Genomic DNA, 18294 nt, shown 5'->3' with positions numbered 1-18294 from the left:
AAACCATACAGTATTTGCCTATAAGCACTTTTTGCTGGCTGGTCTCAAATCCTAAGCATTAGGGAAACAATTTCCAAATTTTATTCTTTGAAAATAAGGGACATGCCCAATTTTTAACCTTATTCTCAGCATATCAACAATCAATGTCATCATACTTTTAGTTTTCCCATCTCATATATTAACATCCATAGACCATAGATTTTTGTAACACTTGTAATTATGTTGATAAAGGGTCATTGATAATATTGAACAGTTTGGCAACTGTTTAACTACTTTGTCCTTGAAGGCTACATGGTATAAATAAATGATATAAGTGCAATGTAAAATAGAGTTAATAACTGAGATTATTTTGTAGTACCAGAGAGTGATTGTTGACAAAGATATAAACTATACCTGATTCACGACGGTTATTATAGTGAACTTCCCTTTTCTGCCAACTAGAATTTCCATATCTGTAGATAATACTATTTATATTGCACACATCGTGCAGGTGGCTAGAATAATGGTTTCATCACTCCCAGAGGAGTACTGATCATATTTATTCTACTGAATCTCTGCTGATACAATTAAATAGTCATCTTGAGCATACTTTTGAGAGCACTGGAAAAATTCTGGTAAGTTTTAATTATTGTATATCACTGGCCTAAAAACATGTAATCTTAATTAATATAATTTTATAAATCTATATTATCATTTCTTCTTTCTGTAAACAATTTTCTTGTGCAAAGAATGTTCCTCCCTTTTCAATGTCAAAGATATGATCATGTCCATGACAGAAATACTAAGGTTCAATCATCTAGAGATATGGGCAGAGCAAATAATGTGAACTTATCCTAACGAACATTTTACCAGAAACGAATGCTGATTAATCAGCTTTAAAAAAAATGGAACCCAGCCCATTTTGAGTTTTTCAAAAGTTACAAAGTAGCACATAAATGTACATACATCAAATTCATCCTTTCAAAACCATCTAGACTAGAGAATGCTCTAGAAGCATGTAATAAAGTAAATCTGGTCAATGTATAAGGCTCTTGTCAGTATTTAAGCAGTTTTTTGTAACAAAAGATATTTCTTGAGGGTAGAATTACATTTTCTGTTTAAAACAGGGAATGAATGACAATGATAGACACCAGTGTAGGAATGGGGTCCCAATGCCTTGTATATCGACCTAAGCCCAGTAAGAAAAAAGCATACAAAGTGCACATTCTTATATGTACAAAAACAGTGTTGTTTACAGTTATGGGTTCTGTTATCCAGAATGTTCTGGACCTGGGGTTTTCCGGATAACGGATCTTTCTGTAATTTGGATCTTTATACCTAAGGTCTACTAGAAAATCATGTCAACATTTAATAAACCCAATAGGCTGGTTTTGCTTCCAATAAGGATTAATTATATCGTAGTTGGGATCAAGTACAAGGTACTGTTTTATTATTACAGAAAATATTTAAAAAAATTGCATTATTTCGATAAAATGAAGTCTATGGGAAATGGCCTTTCCATAATTCAAAGCTTTCTGGATAACGGGGTTCCTTATAATGGATCCCATACCTGTATTACATAATTATTAAATAACTTAAAATAGTAAATACTATTAAAATGTATTACAGAAAAATACAGTTATTTTTTAAAAATATTCTTAAATCACTGTACATACACTGTAAATACAGTACTAGTCCTTTGTTTTAAACAGTCAGACTTGCTGCTTGCCTGCTGTCTGGATACATCACCAAATAAAATAAAGCGCTGCACTGGAGGGGGCAAATCTGCCAGCCACATCATCCAGCCTCCATGTGGTCCACAAAGCCAATCCTTTAATTAAATTTACTGGATAAGTTAGGGGAACAAATAAGAACCTTAGAGAAAAATCCCAAAGATTTTTTGATCTGCGCTGGGTTTCATACAATAATCAGAAGTTTTCAGTGTTTTTCGAGTTTTTTGTAAAATTCAGATTTTTTTCCTGCAAATTTTTGTTCAGGAAAGTGTATTGATAAATACAGGAAAAAAAACCCTACAGATTTGGTCTGAGTTTTTTTTCAGATAATATTGAGATAAATTCGGACTTTCTTAAATGGGCCTCTTAGTGTTATCCTTAGTGAAAATGGGACTATCGCAATAAAACTATCTCTATTAAGATTCTGTTCTTAAATCTCTCATTGTTAGTAGACCAACCACGTAATTTGTGGCTTTGAGAGCTTGCGTTATAGATAGCCAGTTATATACAGTTATTATATCACAAATAAGTGTAAGCCTAAAACAATAATAGGCACAGTATTTCTCAAAATGATCAGGAAACATAAACGTATGCGGAAAGTGGCACAGAGCAATGTTAGTAACAAAATACATATAACATAGCTAGATGTCCCACATAGTCATTTTTAACAAAAATGGTGTTTTGTATGGTACAAAGGATGGAAAAGCAGAGCTGTGTGTGCTGTCAACTTGCAATTATTGATTCTACTATTGCATTTTATAATTGGAATCTATTGGATTAATTTAACTTCATGCCAAACACTCACTGATAATAACATAGATAACTCTCTTTCCCTCCAACTTTTTCTACTTGTTTATTATTTTATGCAAAACCCAGTGCCCACAGTTATTTGTATTATTTTTTAAGCCTGATCTTAATTTCATATGGAACTATTCACTGATGAGTTGACCAGTTATCAGACCCATTTGCTTGCTAGGAGGAGCAAGCCTTCACTTATATCTGTTTATTTGGCAGAGGTAACTTCAGAGGAGCTCATAAAATATACTCTACTATCTTTAGCCTTGCACACACAGAATGATGAGTTATGTGACAGTGGTATTCTAAATTATGGTTAGGAAGGGAGCACTACTCGCACTTCTCCGGTGCTGGATTTCATGGTGGTGCTATTCCTAGCCGCATGGCCACATCATTGTATAGCAAAATACCCCCACAAACAGATATAGCACTCTACCAGTTCTTTGCGGTGCAATGAATCCTTTATTGAGCCAGATTTACCACAAAAATGCAGAACAACATTTACTTTATTATCAACTATGGTAAAATATGTGTTCATATAAATAATCCCAATAGTAGTGTATCTTCTCACATTTGTTGTAATGACATTAACTGGTGACTGGATTAAAAGCAAACATCTGATTTTTTTTGCTAAGGGTTAGAGATGTCGCGAACTGTTCGCCGGCGAACTTGTTCGCGCGAACATCGGGTGTTCGCGCTCGCCGGAAGTTCGCGAACGTCGCGCGACGTTCGCCATTTTGGGTTCGCCATTGTTGGCGCTTTTTTTTGCCCTCTCACCCCAGACCAGCAGGTACATGGCAGCCAATCAGGAAGCTCTCCCCTGGACCACTCCCCTTCCCTATAAAAACCGAAGCCCTGCAGCGTTTTTTCACTCTGCCTGTGTGTGCTGAAGAGATAGTGTAGGGAGAGAGCTGCTGCCTGTTAGTGATTTCAGGGACAGTTGAAAGTTTGCTGGCTAGTAATCGTTTTGATACTGCTCTGTTATTGGAGGGACAGAAGTCTGCAGGGGTTTGAGGGACATTTTAGCTTAGGTAGCTTTGCTGGCTAGTAATCTACCTTCTACTGCAGTGCTCTGTATGTAGCTGCAGTGGGCAGCTGTCCTGCTTCTGATCTCATCTGCTGACTGCTGCAATAACAGTAGTCCTTGTAAGGACTGCTTTTATTTATTTTTTTGTTGTTTTACTACTACTACTACTACTACTATAAGAGCCCAGTGCTATTAGTCTAGCAGTGTTGGGGAGTGGGACTGGTGTGCTAATCTGCTGCTCCTAGTAGTTCAGCAGCACCAACTTTAATTTTTTTTTTTAATATTCATTTTTTTTTATTTTACTTTTTTTTATTTTACTACCGCTGTAGTAGTGTATAAGTTGACCTTTTAGGCATTATTTGCCCTGTAGGCATTATTTGCACACTGTTTTCTTCAACCCGCCATCTAGCTGTGTGACCTTGTTCACATTCTGTCTAAATATCCATAATATTACCGTCTCCAGAAAAAACACCGGAGTGACTTTTTTCAAGCAGCATTCATATATTTTACGTAATCCGTATCCACCGCTGTAGTAGTGTATACGTTGACCTTGTAGGCATTATTTGCACAGTGTTTTCTTCAACCCGCCATCTAGCTGTGTGACCTTGTTCACATTCTGTCTAAATATCCATAATATTACCGTCTCCAGAAAAAACACCGGAGTGACTTTTTTCAAGCAGCCATAATATATTTTACGTAATCCGTATCCACCGCTGTAGTAGTGTATACGTTGACCTTGTAGGCATTATTTGCACACTGTTTTCTTCAACCCGCCATCTAGCTGTGTGACCTTGTTCACATTCTGTCTAAATATCCATAATATTACCGTCTCCAGAAAAAACACCGGAGTGACTTTTTTCAAGCAGCCATAATATATTTTACGTAATCCGTATCCACCGCTGTAGTAGTGTATACGTTGACCTTGTAGGCATTGTTTGCCCAGTTTTTTTGGCCGCAGCCACTGAAGCACAGAGGCCAGAAAAAATATGCCATATAAATGCTGAAAATAGTCATTTTTTGCCATACGTTGACTCAACGTATATGGCAAAAAATGACTATTTTCAGCATTTATATGGCATATTTTTTCTGGCAACTGTGCTTCAGTGGCTGCAACCAAAAAAACTGGGCAAACAATGTCTACAAGGTCAACGTATGGCGAAAAATGACTATTTTCAGCATTTATATGGCATATTTTTTCTGGCAACTGTGCTTCAGTGGCTGCAACCAAAAAAACTGGGCAAACAATGTCTACAAGGTCAACGTATGGCGAAAAATGACTATTTTCAGCATTTATATGGCATATTTTTTCTGGCAACTGTGCTTCAGTGGCTGCGTCCAAAAAAACTGGGCAAACAATGCCTACAAGGTCAACGTATGGCAGTTGTTTAAAGAGAACAGTAGATTACTAGCCAGCAAAGCTACCTAAGCTAAAATGTCCCTCAAATCCCTGCAGACTTCTGTCCCTCCAATACAGAGCAGTATCAAGCAGATTACTAGCCAGCAAACTTACTATCATCTGTCCCTGAAATCACTAACAGCTCTCCCCCTACACTATCTCTTCCAAGCACACACAGGCAGATTTTTCAGATACATTTTTGCCCTTGATCCCCCTCTGGCATGCCACTGTCCAGGTCGTTGCACCCTTTAAACAACTTTAAAATCATTTTTCTGGCCAGAAATTTTTTTTTTAGATGTTAAAGTTCGCCTTCCCATTGAAGTCTATGGGGTTCGCGAACCGTTCGCGAACCGCTCGCGTTTTTGCGCAAGTTCGCGAATATGTTCGCGAACTTTTTTTCCGACGTTCGCTACATCCCTACTAAGGGTTACTAAAAAAAACTTTTATTGTATTATCCCTGTTGAGAAGAAGAAGGCAGTGTGGCACATTCTAATCTGTGCATGGAGTACTAATTGTCTTTAATAAGAATCACAACAAGTTAAAAAGCCTGTGGAAATGAATTAATGTTCTTTGTATCCAGTTTGGTGATTAGTTGAATTTGTAACTTAACTGGAGGAAATTAATTTAAAACAGTATCAATTTGAGCATTAGCTATTAGATTAAATTATAGAAAGGTCTTTTTATTGATTGTAATATGGATTTATTTATATAAAACATTTGTTTTGGAACGTGAGAAATTAATTAATCTGTACTTACTTACAATTGACTGATTGTTTTTAATTGTTTACATGGGATTGTATTTTAATTCAATGTGATTAATGGGTTAAAATGTTAATTATAGGGGTGGACCAGGTGGGGTTTAAATAACATGTGTACCAATGGGAAGTGAGGTCTCTGAGGAAGTGCAGTGACACGAAACGCGTCAGACCTCATGGCGCTGTATTTTCAGTGAAGATGTTCGAATAAAGTGAATTATTTTACTTACAATTTGAGAACGAGCGATTCCTTCGAAGGGGATTCCAAGAGTGCGCCGCTTAGTGATGGACTCAGGGCGGCAGCACCTGGGTCACAGCGAAGTCCGGGTAAGATTTCCTAAGAGATATACATATACATCCTATGTGTTTGGGGAGTTTGAACCGCTCCATTATATTAGTGAGAGGTCCGGGCTGGATGCACCCGGGCCATGAAGTTAGAACGGTGAGCGAAAGCATGAAAATGTATATTAATTGACCAAGTATTAGAATAGTTACTACGGACTCAAGATTGAGAAAAGGAACCCCCTGGTGTAATGCTGGATTCGTGCATGTAGCACATTATACTCATATGATTCCCATGGCAGATTCAGTGAGAATTATATATATCTATATATTATATAACTTGATCTTAAATGGGTTGTTCACCTTTGCATTCACTTTTAGTATAATGTAATGTGTAATGTAAAGTTCTTCTTAGACAAATTTTAATTGTTTTTAAATTTTTATTATTTGTTTTTTTTTGCGTTATCTACAGTTTGGTTCAAATTACCCTAGCAACCATTCACTGATTGTAATTAGAGATTGGAATATGAATAAGAGAGGAAAAAGAAAATAGGAAGACCACTTCTTATAAGCTGGTTAAAAGAAATAACCAGTCGACTGATGCATACATCCTATATCTACTAGTCTTCATTTATGTCCCTACAGGTTAATTATTGCCATACTCTTTGTCCAATCAGAGCTTTCTCAAGAGAGTGACATAATCTAAAGAAGAGTTGCAGTTTGTTAGGCTTTGTAATGAGAATGTGTTATTGTCCCTGCACAGCCACCAAAAAAGGGTTCAGAGGAGTCATCAAGATATAGACAAATAAAAACAATTGCCCAAAACCTTATTTGTTAAGGTGGCCATAGACGCACAGATAATATCGTACGAAACAAATTTTCATCCGATATTCGGTGCTTGTATGGTGGGAAAAGAGCCGACAGATATCAGCAGAAGACTTGGATATTGGTCGGCTCGTCGATCGGGCTGGATGGAAAATTTAATCGGGTACCTTTGAAGGGACCCAAACATCGCCCATTGTTAGTGCTGAATCGTCAGATACAGGTAGAATTCTATTGTTTCTACCTGTATATCTGACGATTCAGCTCTACACGTGTGCATAGAAATGAACGATCTTTCTTGGAAAGATCTTTTCCAAGAAAGATGTAATTGTTATGTCTATGGCCACCTTTAGGCTTTGACATATGAATCAGCTCATTATAAGCAAATGATTCAAGTTAGGCTCTGGAAAGAGTCAGAAGAAGAAGGCAAATGATTCAAATGATTGAGTGATACCCATTTGAAAACTGGAAAGACTCAGAAGAAGAAGTAAATGATTCAAAAACTATAAAAAAAAAGAAAATAGGAAGACCAATTCTTATAAGCTGGTTAAAAGAAATAATCAGTCGACTCATGCATATATCCTATCTCCATTAGTCTTCATTTATGTCTCTACAGGATAATGATTCCCATACTCTTTGTCAAATCAGAGCTTTCTCAAGAGAGTGACAAAATCTAAAGATGAGAATGGCATTACATATATGGTGACCCTATGGTGTTTGCTTTATTTATTTTCTAAACTTGAGCATTACATGAATGATCTTGGAATCTTGCTTGTTGCCAGCTTTAATTATTTGCTTTGATTCCAGATTTTGATAGTTTCTGTGTTTTTTAACCTGGTGATATCCGGCATGCAAGTGTGTAGGTTCTTCCTATACTTTCAATATGTTCTTCCAAAACAACTCACTAAGACCTATACGTACTGTTACTTGGGGAAATAAATGAACCAGACAAAATAATTCTCAGTGGTACACTAAGGGGCATATTTATTAAGGGTCGAATTGAAAAAATTTGAAATAATTTTACCTCCAAAAACTGTCATTATATCAGAGCTGCAGAGAAATATTTACAGGTCAGAAGCTAGGCTGAAATGAGGAGTAGGAGTGTCTCTTCAATCTTCCACAGGAAGTGGTCACAACACTGACTGACAGGCTGAACTCTGCAGGAAGCCCTCTCGGGAAACCCCTCCCACCCAAATCCCTCCCACCCTTTGTCCTGTCTGGTCCCAGCCTGATCATTCACTTAAAATGCAATAGATGTGGTTTAATACAAACTGTAAAAGTAATGTAACAGTAATATTTTCTTTCATTTAAAGTACAATAGTATGCTCCACAGCAAATAGGCATTATTCACAAATGTACCTGCCCAGCTGGACATAATCTATAGTCCATAATGCATTGTTATACACTGTGCAACTCTCTCCCTCTATTACATTATACAAGTTATACAAACAGTATATATTAGTATTTAAACTTCAATAGAATCCTACCTCCATGGGTTAAATACTGTGGAAACTTTGCTGCTCTTCAGTTCCATACATGTAGCAATAACAAAGAGAAATCAGATGGCACTCACCAAGCAAAATGTGCTGAATTTTTATGATTTATTCAGATCTCTGCACTACATTAGTATTTACTGTTGTGAAATTCTAGAACAGCAGCTGTAGGTTTTTTTTCCTGCATATTGATATATGATCAGGTGCAGGGAGTTGCAACACAATAAATGCAGCAGTTCTGGAACCATTTATGATCAGGTACAGGGAGTTTCAAGAAAATAAATGCAGCTGTTCTGGGACAATTTATGACCAGCTGCTCGGAGTTGCATGGAAAAAATGCAGCTGTTGTTGTGAAATGGTTTAAGGTCAGGCATACGGAGTTACAAGGGAATACATGCAGCTGTTCTGGAACAACTTATGATCAGGTGCATGGAGTTGCAAGGTAAAAATGAAACTGTCTGGAACAATTTATGATCAGGTGCATTGAGTTGCAAGGGAATACATACAGCTGTTCTGGAACAATTTATGATCAGGTGCAGGGAGTTGCAAGAGAAAATGCAGTTGTTATGGAACAGTTTATGGTCAGGTGCAGGGAGTTGCAAGGGAATAAATGCAGGAACAACATTTGATTAGGTTCAGGGAGTTACAAGTCAAAAATGCAGCTGTTATGGGACAATTTATTTAGGTGCAGGGAGTTGCAAGGGAATAGAATAAGCTGTTCTGAAACAATTTATTATCAGGTCCAGGGAGTTGCAAAGGAGAAAATGCAGCTGATGTTCTGGAATTGTTTAACATATAATAACAGATGCGGGGAGTTACAAAGCAAAACCCAAAATATGTTGATTGCTTTTTGTATACAACATAATACTGTGTAAAAAATGACTATGGTATTTACACTGACTCCTGATACACATTGCCCGCAGAAAAGAATAAAATACTTTTAGTATCAGATTATGTTTTATTTTTACAGCAGTTTGCTTTTCTTTTTTTCCTCCAGTCACAAGCAGTGAAGGGAGGGGGGAGGATGATGGACAACGAACACTGCAGAGAGGGGGTTAAAGGAACAGGGCAGGGAGGGAGAGAAACGAACAGTGCAGGGAGGGTAGGGGAGAAAGAAACAGGACAGAGAGGGACAGAAAGAAGCAGTTCAGGGAAAGGAAGGGTGATCTGATGTCTGCAGAGAAGGACTGAGTGTGACATCACAAACACGCCCAATCCTCCCTCATTGGCTGCCACTCTGTAACTTAGGCAGAAGGTGTCTGCGGCTCTACAGCCTGATACTGTAGATTGCTAAACAGGAAGCTTGCAAAGCTGAGCACATTTTTCAAGCTAATACAGACGTTTTTGACCCAAAAGGTATTCAAATAAAAACTATTTCTTCTATTTTACATTATTTTACATGGTTTGATGCATTGTGAACATTTATGCTATACATGTCCCCTTTAAAAAAAAAAACACTCATTGCGTTTAGATTTTCATTTTAATCATTTTAACAGAATGGACATTTTCAATCATAAATTGACACCTGATTTTACATGTATTGTTGCATTACTATACTGCTAACATAATATTTTTCTTTCTACCCAGGCGAAAATGGCAGGCTTACCACAAACTCTTCTGTTGGTTTTACTGATCACCTGCAGTTCTCTTAAATGTGCAGATAAAAAACCAAACAACAGGACCATCCCCTGCAGAATTACAGAAAATGGCTTTTCAGCGAGTTTTGATTGCAGAGCTCGTTGGTTACAAATGGTGCCTCATCCCATAAAATATACTTCTGATTCTGTGGAGCTCCTGCTGTCTCAAAACCTCATACAGACCATAAACAATGAATCTTTCCACGACTGGCATAACCTTACAAAAATAGACTTAAACTGGAATCACTATCCAAAGTCCAAACTTGACAATGCAGACATATGCAAAAGAGGATTAGAAATAGAAAATGGAACTTTTTCTTATTTATCAAAGCTTGAAGAATTATTTATTGACCACAATTTGCTATGCAAAATACCACAAGGAATTCCAAGTACTGTACAGACATTAAGCTTTAGCTATAATAATATTTTCTCAGTTAGCAAACAAATCCTATCCCCTCTCATAAACTTGAAAATACTTTTCCTAAGTCATAATTGTTATTTTGGTAATGACTGTGACCAAGTTTTAGACATAGAAGAAGGAACATTTGCAGGGCTTGCAGAATTAACTGTACTCTCTCTATCATTTAACAACTTAACCTGTGTTCCTTCAAAACTACCAGCATCATTGAAAGAACTTTACCTAAGTAATAACAACATACAGACTATTAATGAAAACGATTTTCAGAACCTTGTCAATTTAGAAGTTCTTTTCTTAAGTGGTAACTGCCCACGGTGTTTTAATGCAAATTATCCATGTAAAAACCAGTGCAAGCTAATCTCTATTAATATACATCCATTTGCTTTTCAAAATCTCAAAAACTTGACTAAGCTCCATCTTGGTAGCACTTCCCTAAGAACAATACCACCCATATGGTTTCAAAACACAACTCAGTTAAAAATATTGAATCTTGAGCGAAATTATTTAATAAAAGAAATTGCATCAGCAGACTTCTTACTTCATTTGCCATTTTTAGAAGTACTAGATTTGTCTTTTAATTATGATTTGCGATCTTATGCAAATCACATAAACATTTCAGATCACTTCTCCAAGTTATTGTCTCTTCGGGAACTACATATACAAGGTTATGTCTTTAAAGATATTGCTGCCCAAAATTTAGCCCCCCTCAAGAATCTTTCTAAATTAAAGATATTAAATCTTGGAATAAACTTCATTAGGCAAGTTGATTTTGACGTTTTTCAAAAAATTACGGGATTACAATTGATCTATTTGTCTGAGAACAGAATAACGCCATTTTCAGAAAAAAACAATAAAATTAAATTGTTTGGCGACCACAATTATAGCGTTTCATCTCCAGGTTTCACGTTTCCAACACAATCTAATTTTCAACTAACCAATACCTTTAATCAACTAGTAAAACCTCAGTGTAGTTCTCATGGTAAAACGTTAGATCTCAGCCTAAACAGTATTTTTTTCATCGATCCTGAAGAATTCCGTTCATTTTCAGATATAGCATGTTTGAATTTGTCATCCAATGGAATTGGCCAAGATTTAAATGGAACTGAATTTATCTACTTGAAAAAGTTAGTATATTTAGATTTATCATTTAATAAACTTGATTTTGATTCTTTGAATGCTTTTCAGGAATTGCCTGCTTTAGAAGTGCTAGACTTGAGTTATAACAGCCATTATTTCCTAGTAGATGGTGTAACTCATCGTCTTAAATTTATTGAAAATCTTCAGTACCTTAAAGTCTTAAATTTAAGTTGGAACAAAATATCAACACTAACTGACTTTCAGCTTTTAAGTCACAGTTTGAAAGAATTACAATTTTCAGGAAACCGCCTGGATGTATTATGGATGAAAGGGGACAAAAGGTATCATAAGCTTTTTAAGAATCTTTATAACTTAACAAGTCTTGATATCTCTCATAATAGGCTCCATAAAATAAGTGAAGAAAAACTTAATAACTTGCCTTTAAGCCTTACGAAACTGTATCTAAACAATAATGAGCTGGTTTATTTTGGATGGAAAGCACTAAAGGCTTATAAGAATCTGAAGCATCTTGACTTAAGTCACAACAAATTAACAATGGTTATGGCCAACCTTTCCATTTACACATATTCATTGAGCACACTTATACTTAGCTACAACAGTATTTCAAATTTGCCAGTTGCATTTTTGCATAGAGCTGGAAATCTTACAGAATTAAGTTTAAGTTTTAATCATTTAAAGAGTATCAACAGTTCGGTTTTGTTGTCTGGATCTGAAAACTATTTGAAAGTGTTAAGACTAAAAGGAAACCCATTTGATTGCACATGTGAAATGATTGATTTTATCAGGTGGATCTATGCAAATAATGTCACAATCCCACGACTGGCCACTGATGTCACCTGTGCGACTCCTGAAAATAGGAAGGGAAGTGGTATCATATATTTTGATGTACATACATGTGATTTAGATAGGGCTTCAATGATACTATTCTTTTTGTCACTCTTGTTAGTCATAAATGTAATGGTTTTATCAGTTTTGAAAAATGTATTTTACTGGGATCTCTGGTATGTTTATCATGTATGTGTGTCTAAACTGCGCTGGTACAAAGTCTGTAAATCAGATTGTCTCTATGATGTATTCATAGCATATGACAACAAGGACCCAGAGGTCAGTGATTGGATCTTCAATGAACTATGTCATCACTTGGAGAACAGGGGAGACAAACACATGCATCTCTGCTTAGAGGAAAGAGACTGGGAACCAGGCAAAGCCATCATTGATAATCTTGCACACAGTATTAATCGGAGTAAAAAGACTTTATTTGTCCTTACAAGGAAATATGTCAAAAGTGGGAAATTTAAAACTGCATTTTATTTAGCCTTACAAAAACTAATGGATGAAAATATGGATGTGATTGTAATTGTTCTACTAGAACCTGTGTTACAGAATTCACAGTATTTACGACTCAGGAGAAAAATCTGCAAAAGCTCTATAATGGAATGGCCTAAAAATCCAAAGGCAAAAGGCTTATTTTGGCAAAGGATGAAAAATATGCTGATGACAGAAAATTGCATGAGATACAATACATTTTACACTGATCCTATAGCAAATTAGAAGTCAGATCCGCAATGCCACTGTCTTGTTTATGCCATGTCATTTTTTAATTTGCAAAGACATACTTTTGTTTCTATAAAACTGAACACTGTTTTGAGGCTGGAAAACCTGAAGCAGCAGCAGGTCCAAAAACATATGTCTCAGTGAAAGGAGTGGGTCCAAAATCCTTACCAAGGGCCCCATTGAATTGCTATAAAGGGAGCATTTTAAAAAAAATATTGTCACTGATACTGTAAACATGTGTTTAGAAAAAAAACATCTTCATTACATATACTTTGGAAATGCAGAGACTGTTTATTATACTGTACCTAAATTATAAATGCATATACATTTCAATACAATTGAGAAATAATTATATTTGGCAAAAAACATTGTTATATGCTATGAAATTTTTTTTTTAGTGTTGTGCCTTCACTGAAGCAAATTCAGTTGGTCTTCATTTTTTCTTTTGTTGCTGCATACTATATTCATACTCAGAGGAAGTGCCAATAACAGGAAACAGCATGCATCAGTAGTTTCTTATACTGCACTATGCCGATATATTTTTGATCCATGTAAAATAAAGATACAAGAAGCAAGATTTATTTATTTATTGGACGTTACTCAGCAAATTCACGAAGATGCGAATTTTCTGAACGTTACCTCTTTCGCCAGACTTGCCTTCGCCAGCTCAGACCAGGTGAAGTTCATTGGAGTGCATAGATCTTCCTCAATCTTCTGTTACTTACATCATATTTTTAGTGGAAAAAATTTCTAAGTCCCAAAAAACTCTGGCATCTTTTCCTTTTTTCAGAGTGATAGCCTGCAAAAGTCCTTGAAATTTTTTTTTCAAATACGTTTTCTAACATATGGAACATAAACTGTACAGTGTGCTCATGTGTAGGGCATTATAACAACTCTATTGTCTTTATTATGGTTTCCCTGGACTTGTATATCCAAAGTGGGAAGGAGCACACCAGAATAAGCAGGCAATGCCTTAGGTCATTTGCAGATTTATTGAGTACACAAGCTTTCGGGGACACAACCCCTTCCTCAGGTTGTGTCCCCGAAAGCTTGTGTACTCAATAAATCTGCAAATGACCTAAGGCATTGCCTGCTTATTCTGGTGTGCTCCTTCCCACTTTGGATATACATTTGCTGTAACAATTGGCGTGGAAGCAGCCAGGGATACGGATGCACCCAGCAAGAAAGTAAGTGGTGTGCGGCAAAAAAAACTTTTTCTGTTGTTCCCTGGACTTGTGTAATGTAATGTATTTGCTGCAACATATACGTCCATAAAACTTTATCATTTCCCGCTGTATGCAAATTAGTCTGAGTGAAGACCTCTAATGAAGTTGCGTTAGGCATAATTAAACGCTAGCGCATCTTCGCTTTGATTGTTGAAGTAACGCTAGCAAACTGGACGCAAATTTGCATTTTAGTAAATTAGCGTTGTCTGAGTGAATTTTTGTCTGGCGAAGTCTTGCGATGGCTGCGATGCCATCGCTGGCAAATTATCGCCGCTTAGTAAATTTACCCCATAGTGTGAAAAAGAATTCAGGCCTAAAAACTGGACTGGATCATTATCTCCCACATGCAAATCAAGGCTGGAACTAGGGGTAGGAAGAAGAGGCACTTCCCTGGGGCGCAACCGTAGGGGGGCACTAGACACATACCCCTACTAAGGGCCCTGACACACCCCCTCCCTCACCATAAAGCATGCTCTTTTGCACGTGGGGAGAAAGATGGCCAGCCAAGTTTCATAGGTATCATTTGCATGTCTTAGGCATCGGGGGGCACAGGGGGTACTGTTGTACCGGGCCTGGGCCTAAAGGGTGGTCCGGCTGTGCTGCATTTTCAAAATAGCTGGGATCCCTTGATAGCACTGAAGCCATGCCGTCCCGAACCGAAATGCCAAAGCCCGGAAGAGCTGAAGTCCCAAAGCCGTGAAAAGACCCGAAGCTAAGAAAGGAGCCGAAGTTGAAGTCCTGAAGCCACAAGTTCAGTTCTACTGAACACCAATGTGTTAAATTTTATTAAACCCTTAGCCACCAATGTATTATATTAATACGCTATAGGCCCTTGCCACCAATGTTTTTTTAAGAAATATTCTCTGGGCCCCCAATGTTATTTTTTTAATTGTAAGGGGGAGCTATGAGAGCCCTGGCGCCAGTGTTTTTTTTAACTTATGGGGGGCCCTGGTAACCATTTTTTTTTTTAACTTGTAGGGGGCCCTGACCACCAATGTTTTTATAAAAAACTTTTATGGGGGGCCCTGGCGCCACAGTTTTTTTTAACTTATAAAGAGGCCCTCACCATCAATGGCTTTTTGTAACTTGTGTGTGGGGTTTACATTTTTTGGCTTTTAATTGTGGTGTGGATGGGCGGGATCTGGGGTGGGGCTTGGGGCTGGGTTTGGGCGGGTCCCTGGGGTCCAGAAAATGTTGTTGTACGAGGCCCGTGATTTCTAATGGTGGCCCAGTCAGAGTCAGGTTTGTAGTACATCCAGGTTTTTGGCTCAAAACTGTGTATAGTATTATATATACAGTTATATTATAACAGCATGCTGCGGGTGAGACACAATTTCTTAAGCCCGCCCAAGACACAACATTTTCTGCTGTCTATGAAAGGGAGCAGTTTCCTTCACTCTCCGGCTTATTAACAATTGCTGTACATCTCACAAGCAAAATCTGTAAACAAAATCACCATGTTTTTTTTTTTTTCATTAATGTTTGAGTTACATGGTAGTCAGTTGTGGCTATTGATGTGTTCTGCTAAGGGAACCATGGAATTACTGTCAGGTTCATACTAATGGTTATTCAAAGGTTCCCTTATATCAATGAAATTATACCGGTACTTCACCAAGTAGCAGATTTACCTAGGGTCGAATATCGAGTGTTAATTAACTCTCGATATCCGACTGCCGAATTGAAATCCTTCGACTAAAAATATCGAAGTCGAAGGATTTAGCACTATTCCTACGAAGGAATAATCGTTCGATTCAAAGGATAATCGAACGATTCGAAGGATTTTAATCCATCGATCGAAGGATTTTCCTTCGATCAGAAAATTGTTAGGAAGCCTATGGGGACCTTCCCCATAGGCTAACATTGGCCTTGGTAGGTTTTAGGTGGCGAACTAGGGGGTCGAAGTTTTTTTTAAAGAGACAGTACTTCGACTATTGAATGGTCGAATAGTCGAACGATTTTTACTTCGAATCATTCGATTCGAAGTTGAAGTCAGTCGAAGGTCGAAGTAGCCTATTCAGAGGCGGACCAGGCTAGCCGGGCGCCCTAGGCGACCCAGCCGGCCAGCTCGCCTTCACTTCCCCTGTCGCTTGCGCAGTGACGTCACACGCAAGCGCGTTGATGGAGCGCCGTGACGCGCATGCACGCAGACTACACAAGCGTATGCGGTGCGTGACGCCGATGCTCGCGTAAGTGAGAAAGTCTGGCGAGTAGTAGAGTCTGGTCTAAGGGTAGGCAGAAGAGGTAGCTGCCCAGCGCCCGTCAATTGTTGCGCCCTAGGCAGCTGCCTCTTCTGCCTACTCCTAGTTCCGGCCCTGAGCCTATTCGATGGTCGAAGTAGCCAAAGTTTTTTTCCCCTCTATTTTCCTCTATTCCTTCACTCGAGCTAAGTAAATGGGCCCCCTAATGTTGATTTATTTCTTCGGAAACAGTCTATTTTATTCCTTCATTGGACTGATGGCTTCCTGTGTCAGTTTTCCTAAAATGTTCCTTGCAGCTGTGTAACTAACCCATGGAAACACACAGGGGCAGATTTATCAAAGGTTGAGTCGAATTTTTGAATGAAAAAAAATTCGAATTTCGGCTATTTTTTGTGTACTTTGACTAGGGAATAATCCAAATTCAATTTGAATTTGAAAAAAATTTGAATATCAAAATGTATGTACTGTTTCTTAAAAAATTCGACCATTCGTCATCTAAAACCTGCCGAATTGCTGTTTTTGCCTATGGGGGACCTCCTAGAACCTATTTGGAGTCAATTGGTGGACTTTCAAAAATCAAAGTTTTTTTTGGGAAAAACGTTGATTCGAATTTGATCAACCTTAAATAATCCTTTATTTTAGGTAAATACAATGAAAAATTACAAACAAAATCCATATCAGGATAATTAAGGTAAGTAATACATACATTTTCAAGTATTATATAACTGTAAATAACAATTTAGTACAATGAGTAATAAGTTGGTAATAAAAGTAAACCTAGATACGAATTAAATTGGGTTAGCTTGACTTGCAAATGATAGAATAGACTCCATAAATCTTTGGAATTTAAGAAAAAGAATATAGAATCTTGTCCAACTGTTCTTTGTCAATTTGAGATAAAGTACTTATAAATAATTTCCATTTAAACCAGAATTTAGATTGATTTTTCTTGTTGTCAAAAGTAAAGTCAATTGCTTCATTAAAACATTTTTTGAAACAAAATTAAAACCTTTATATGCTAAATGGAAAAGCCTATAGTTTTGCTCTCTCCAAAGAGAGTATCTATTCATACGATTCAAATTCGGCCAAATACGGTCCTATTCAATCGAAAACTGACCTATTCGACGACTTAATTATGGTTGGTCTTTTTGAATTCAAATTTAGAATTTTTTTCAATTCGAAATTCCACCCTTGATAAATATGCCCCACAGGGTGCACTACACTGGGTGCACACAACAAGTCCCCTTTTCCCATTACCTTTCCCCATCCCCATCAGCTCACACTGCTGTCCCAGGGAAGGGTGGATTTCTGTAACTGGCCCGCTGTCCAGTTTCCTTGTCCCCCTGCAACCATGGGATTTGCTTCCTCTATAGCAGTGATCCCCAACCAGTGGCTAATGAGCAACATGATGCTCTCCAACTCCTTGGATGTTGGATATTTAGATATTATTATGTGATCGTACTGGAAAAAGAAACAGTAAAAATAAAAGTACCGTAGTAGTAATATAACATTAAGGGGCAGATTTATCAATGGTCGAAGTGAAAATTCGAATTTTGAATATTTGAGGTTTTTTTTAGTGAAATTCGACTAGGGAATAGTTAAAATTCGATTTGAGTTTTTTTAAAAATATTCAAATTAGATTTTCAAAATTTATCATGTACTGGCCTATTAAGAATTCGAATTCGACTATTCGCCACCTTAAACCTGCCGAATTGCTATTTTAGCCAATGGGGACTCCCATAAACTCTAAATTCGACCCTTGATAAATCTGCCCCTAAATGTGTGTAAAAGGGGCTGAATTCATTTTTCAGCCTCTGCCACTATCACTTTACCTACATTGTAATATACACATAGCATTAAGGTTATATATGTGTGCATCAT

The 18294-nt window shown here is 37.3% G+C and overlaps 1 protein-coding gene across 1 annotated transcript; it reads left to right on the top strand.

Annotated features, from left to right (window-relative positions):
* Window positions 1-9875: 9875 nt before the first annotated feature.
* LOC108707526 (toll-like receptor 8) lies at window positions 9876-13517 on the top strand. Its single transcript, XM_018245523.2, has one exon. The coding sequence runs from the start codon at window positions 9876-9878 to the stop codon at window positions 12984-12986; it is 3111 nt and encodes a 1036-aa protein (XP_018101012.1). The 3' UTR covers window positions 12987-13517.
* The last annotated feature ends 4777 nt before the right edge of the window (window positions 13518-18294 follow it).

Source organism: Xenopus laevis, chromosome 2L, assembly GCF_017654675.1.
Source record: "Xenopus laevis strain J_2021 chromosome 2L, Xenopus_laevis_v10.1, whole genome shotgun sequence".
In the NCBI taxonomy this organism is placed as follows: domain Eukaryota; kingdom Metazoa; phylum Chordata; class Amphibia; order Anura; family Pipidae; genus Xenopus; species Xenopus laevis.
Note: the sequence above shows the minus strand (reverse complement) of the source record. Positions and strands in the feature narration are given on the sequence as shown.